Raw genomic sequence first — 6,202 nt, 5'->3', positions numbered from 1 at the left:
TTGAGATTAAACATTATCCTTTCCTTCATCACATAACAAAAGCAAAGCCTGTCAAGTACTCCCTCCGTTCGGAATTAGTTGTCGCAAAAATGGTTGTATCTAGAATTAAAATAGGTCTAGATACATCAATTCCTTCGACAAGTAATTTAGAACGGAGGGAGTAGTATGTAAGTAACCACTGTTTTTTGTTTATCGGCAGTAAACCCAACAAATAGATGGCAACCAACACTTCAGCAACAGATTATTCATCAGCAGGCACACAGCCACAGATTGACAGACGACTCCTGGAGGCAGCCACATCGGGTGATCCCAGGCGAGTCAAGGAATTAGTATCACGGAATCCAAGCATTATACTTGGAACCACTCCACAAGGAAACAGCTGCCTCCACATATCCTCTATGCATGGTCACAAGGAATTCTGCGAGGATGTGCTGGAAATAGAGGAGTCTCTCCTTTTAAATGCTAACTTTGAGTCTTTCCTCTCAAAGTTGAATCTTCAAGGGGAGACACCGCTTGTAACCGCCGTTACACATGGTCATGCCTTCGTGGCTTCTTTTTTAGTTGGACGCTGCCATCGACTAGGATTGAGACAGGTAATCTTGCAGCAAGACAAGACTGGTTGTAATGCACTGCACCATGCCATTCACAGTGGCCATAAGGAACTTGCCCTCGAGTTGATAGCAGCAGAGCCTGCTCTGTCACGAGATGTGAACAAATTTAAAGAGTCACCCTTGTTTCTCGCTGTCATGAGAGATTTTTGTGATGTGGTCGAGAAACTAGTCAGAATTACTGATTCTGCTCATGGAGGAGAGTTTGGCTTGAATGCTCTACATGGTGCTGTCAGAAATGATAATCCAGGTGAGATCTTTATATGTATATGGAGTTCAGATTACACAATAGTATAGAGTAGCATTTTTACAGCAAACACACTTTGGAATATTGTTCTTATATGACTGACTGTATCATTCCTCTTCTGAAAAAAAAAGATAAAAAGGATAAGTGATCTCTCCTTCATGATCCCTTGGTTGTTTACTAACAATCATTCGTCTTAATCTGTTTTCAGTTATTGCTAGACAAATTATGGAGACACGCCCTGAACTTGCCAGAGAAGGTAACACGGATTTGGTTACTCCAATAAGAATGGCGGTACGTTATGGCAAGATGCGCGTGGTGCGAGAATTGCTGCGACATGATTTTTCCTTAGGGTATGAAATGCACAAGAACATCTTTCCTCTGCTTAATTGTGCCGCAGCTGGAGGTCAGGTTAATGTTGCTCAAGAAATTCTCAGACATTGCCCTGATGCTCCTTATCGTGAAATAGGTGGTGAGACTCGGACATGCCTTCATATAGCTGTATTGAACAATCATATCGAGTTCGTTAAATTTATCCTGAGCACACCATATCTTCGAAAGCTTGTTAACATGCAAGACAGCAACAGAAAAACTGCGTTACATTACGCAGTCCAGGGGTGCTATCCTAAAATAATTGCTGCCTTACTGTCTCATGAGGATATAGACAGAGCAGTACTTGACAACAGTGCTAAACCAACAGCTTGGGAACTGTGGATCAATACGTATTGCGCCAAAAGCATAAACTGGGTATGTATGTTTCTAATACAGCAGCAAAATAATTATTTTACTGTAACCTGCTCTCTGTTTAATATTTATGCAACGCAATTAACTGATCACATGATCATCCATGATTCATCATAGTATATAAACTGTTTTTAGCTGATGCAGCACAAAAATATGTGGTCTGGTATTTAGCTTAGATAAACAGTTGCTAGGCACCCCTTTTTAAAAGATTTAATCCCATGGTTTGATTTTTGTTTTCGTTTAGCAGGTAGCAGTTACTCAAATATACAGAACCATCTGTTGAACTACATACATGGGACACTTTACATTAAAAAAAATCTCTTCTAAATTTACTGATTTGTATGGTATTTAGGAGTACAAGGTGGATTCATTTTTTTTAGGAAAGAAGGTGGGCACACAATCAACCCATGCAGATTGCACTTATGCCACTAAACACACAGCCACATGCCCGCATGTACAAATGGTAGGAGTATACTAATTAGAGGCACCACAGGAATGCATAATTTCCCTTTAACATGCACATCTGAGTTTACACTCCGGTTAAATATGTGTCACCATGGTAAAACTCAAATATGCGCCAAGGAGGAACACCCCCCCTCTGTTATACCATGTTTGTGACTTAGGTTTGCTAGTTGGGCTGTGAGCATCGGTCATGTAAGCATTGGTCTCAGCTGACACAATTACAAATTCTCATTACAAAAGCAGTTTTTTCTTAGATCTTCCCTTGCCCCTTTAGATCTGTGGTTGCCAAATTATTTAGGATAGAAATAGCTCTATGGGTGTACGGGTCTATGTACCTTTTGGCTATTTATGAAGAAAAAAATGACATTGAAACACTAGTCCTGTTTATGATTTTGCCATTTCCAAGTGTTACCTGGAGGTCAAACTAGTATTACTGGACTAAAAGAGGTTAGAAGTTGTAAGTACCCTTGAAGCTGTAGTGGAGAAGAATTGGCTTGTGCATGTCATTATTTAGCACCAACCTGATGTTCTGCTGCTGTAACTGCTGTGTGCACTGGTTGAAACAAGAAACCATTGCTATGTGCTATCTTGTAAATAATTTTTTGATATGGCTACTGGCTACAAGCATAGACACAAAGGAATACGACCTTTATTTTGGTCATAATTCATCTGATTCATTCATCTGCCACAAATAATCCCAGCCAAAATACATATAAAGATAGGGGCCCCCATAATGCAAATTCACTCGACGATCTATCAAATTTTGCTAACACGAGCTAAATAAAATCAATTCTTATACATCCTTTCTCGGCAATTAGCAAGAGTTGCAAAATACAATCCATACTTCAGGCCGTCCAACATGCACATGTTTAGCAGAATAATAACCATGTCTAATATTAATATCTAGAACAAAAGACCATTCAGTGGCCATTGTACAAGCAACACATGAATCATAGAATTTGCACTAATTGTAAGAGGATTTGCACAAAATTACAGCATAAAGTGAGGATTCATAGACAGAGAATGTGACCAAGCCTCATATCCCGGTCGGAGAGGAGTCAGAGAGAAAGTGCAGCGCTGCTTTGTTGTTCATCTGGCGAAGAAGAGGCTGGAGAGCCTGTCCCAGGCCCGGCGCTGCCCTGTCCTGGTGCTGCCAACTCTAACTTGGCACTGCCCCGCCCTGGTGCTGCTGACCATCTCCTCAGCACGTGCACGTGCTAGGCATTTTAGGAAGGGATGTTGGGGAAGAGAACGAGCTGAGGGGTCGGACCTTGGGATAGAAGATGGGTCAACTAGTCTATACACCTTGAAGCCATATCTCCTTACACTATGTTTATCTCACGACTCATGGTAATATCTGGTGGTGGCAAAAACATAAGCGGAACTAACATTTTAGTGGCATTGTCTTAAGTAACCAAAACTAGTGGCATGGTCATAGTTGGAGACGAAACTAGTGGCATTGTCATAAATTCATCATCATCATCTTCTTCTTCTTCTTCTTCTTCTTCTTCTTCTTCTTATTATTATTATTATTATTATTATTATTATTATTATTATTATTATTACTACTACTACTACTACTATTAATACTAAGAACTCTGTTTGTTCCTTTTTTGAGTTAATGCAGAATAACGTATGGATGCTTAAGTTGAAAGGCCGTCCCCAAAATACCATGTGTCTTCAAAATATTCATGGTGATGTCAAGCAAGGAGCAATTAATGAATCAAGCGGGGTAGCAAAGTCACCTTGCCCACTGCTTTCATTCTGCCTGTAAGATACAAAGGTGATGCTGGAAGCGAGGGACTTGCCATGATGTCTAGGAAGATTGCATATCAGGCATTCCTGATCTCAGACGCCTTAGCGGCGTGCTCCTCGTTTGCTGTCGCCTTGATATGCACGATCCAGGACATATCATTTACTAAGAAGCTCATGTGGTTTGCTTACGTGGCTTGTTCAGCTAGTTTATATGCAGTAATGGTCCCGCGTCTCCACTGGTTGACCATCGCACCATGCCTTCTGGTGCTTTTTGGCCCATTCTTACTAGGCAGCTGGGCAGATGGCCGCCAAACTCTTATAGGTTCTGATACAATCTCGAAGCAGTGGAAGTGATGACCCTCCTCCTCCTCCCGGAATCTAAACCCGAACATGTGGACTTCTATGTGACGTGCACGTGTTTTACAAGTAGTGAATTTCCATAAGTTAACAATATGTATGAATTTACGAACTTGTGTGATGTGTACTAGTATGAAACATTTGTTTATATATGTGTACTACTTCAAATTATGCCAATATATGTGGACTACTTCATTTGTCTATATATGACAACATTTTTTATATATGTGCTTCAGATTTATGCCTATATATGTGGAATACTTCAAGTTTTGCCTATATATGATGAAATTATGCCTATATATGTGGACTACTACAATTTGCACTGTAGTTGTTTTCATTTGCAGGGATCAGAAAAGAAAGAGTTTAACAACAAAAGGAATGGGAAACATTTTCGAGAGCACCACTCGGAAAAAGGCAGCCTACCGAGAGTAGCTCTCGGAAAAGGGGTCGCCTGAGAACTGTCACTGCTGTTGTGCCACCCCTTTTTCGAGCGTGGCTCTCGGAAAAGGAGTCGTTGAGCACTTTACTACTACAGTGTTGCCGCTCTTTTCCGAGGGTGGTGACGCTCGGTAAAATGTCAGCTGCCATGTGGGACACCGGGTCCCACTGGTCATGAGCATTGCTGAGCACGGATCTCGGTAAAGACATCTTTACCGAGAGTTGATAAACGGCTCTCGGTAGGTCCTAACCCTAGATCTGCACATCCTCTTCATTCGTAGTCGTGCTCGGTAAATATGTGTTATTCTTTTTGTTGTTGTTTACATCCCTTTTATTTTCCTACATGCTTCACAAAGCACCTTACCATTTTAGTTAGACATTACCGAGATGGGTTTTCCGGCCATGCGCCCTTACACACAGAGGCCTGGACGGTCTACGGCATTGACACGCACCGAGAGGGGGCAGGGGTTGATGAATACCTGCTTCTCCGTGTTACGACATGTCTCTGTTTTCATTCTTTAACTTTATAGTGCTTAGAAGTTGAGATTTGAAAAAATCTAACCCAAAACACAAGTCATCACAAGTCATGGCATTTTGAAACTTGTGTCATTAAAATACATGAAATATCAGACACAAAATAAGAGTGACAAAGAAACATACACAAATAAAAGGAAAAAAAGGATGTGGCTTACTCAGTACTGTGGGTCGATAACCGTTTTCCGTAGTAGCTGCCTGTACCGAGAGCCTTCTCGGTACAGGTTGTAACCCTAGGTCTAGCGGTCTTCTCCGTTTGTAGCCGTGCTCGATAAGAATCGTTCTCCCTATTGCAAGTATCTCTTTCTTTTCTGGCCTAATTGATTTACTTGCCACTAACGAACAAATTAGCCAAGGATAAATTCGTCCTAAATACGCTATAATTTTGTGCCTTGGTCACTGTGGAAAAATAATAATAAACCTTACATAAAGGAACGGAGGGAGTAATGGGCCACACACATGTAGGGGTATCTCCCCCTCGGGTGGTTTCCAGATCGAGCACCCATCCGGTGGCCCCGGCAGTCTAGGGCGTTGACCGGCAGCAAGAGGGGGTAGGCCACGATTAATACATGCTTCTTCGTATTATGGCAGATCATCATGAGATGACCGACCAAGTCTAAGACCGTTCTATCACAGGATCGCCCACCGTCGGCTCGGTCTCGCAGGCGAACGCAGTCGGTCTTGGACGTTCATGCCCGCGTGTGTGGTTTGTCATGCACGTGTCACGTGAAGGACGTGCGTTTCTTATTCAAGCAGCACACCACCCCTGCATGCATATGCATGGGCCACACGCATGTAGGGGTGGTCCCCTCCTCGGGCGGTTTCTAGATCGAGCACCCATCTGGTGGCCCTAGCGGTCTGTGGCGTTGACCGACACCGGGAGGGGGTAGGCCACGGTGAATACATGCTTCTTCGTGTTACGACAGGTAATCGTGAAATGACAGACCAAGTCTAAGCCTGTTCTGTCATAGGATCGCCCACCGTCGGCTCGGTCTCGCGAACGAACGCAGCCGGTCCGGGATGTTCCTACCCGGCTATGTGGTTTGTCACGCGCACATGC

At 42.8% G+C, this 6,202-nt stretch overlaps 1 protein-coding gene across 2 annotated transcripts in view; it reads left to right on the top strand.

Moving 5' to 3' along the window:
- Positions 1 to 4,394, top strand: part of LOC123072753 (ankyrin repeat-containing protein ITN1) — a 5,155-nt gene extending 761 nt beyond the window's left edge. The window contains exons 2-4 of one of the 2 annotated variants that reach the window (XM_044496387.1): positions 200 to 858; positions 1,064 to 1,599; positions 3,734 to 4,394. In XM_044496387.1, coding sequence (XP_044352322.1) covers positions 216 to 858; positions 1,064 to 1,599; positions 3,734 to 3,832 — 1,278 coding nt within the window. In that variant the 5' untranslated portion in view covers positions 200 to 215 and the 3' untranslated portion in view covers positions 3,833 to 4,394. Of the gene's footprint in view, positions 1 to 199; positions 859 to 1,063; positions 1,600 to 3,685 lie in introns of both variants that reach the window. The other variant, XM_044496386.1, reaches the window with a different exon arrangement.
- Positions 4,395 to 6,202: the final 1,808 nt, after the last annotated feature.

The sequence above is a fragment of the Triticum aestivum genome, chromosome 3B (assembly GCF_018294505.1).
Source record: "Triticum aestivum cultivar Chinese Spring chromosome 3B, IWGSC CS RefSeq v2.1, whole genome shotgun sequence".
NCBI classification, from domain to species: domain Eukaryota; kingdom Viridiplantae; phylum Streptophyta; class Magnoliopsida; order Poales; family Poaceae; genus Triticum; species Triticum aestivum.
Note: the sequence above shows the minus strand (reverse complement) of the source record. Positions and strands in the feature narration are given on the sequence as shown.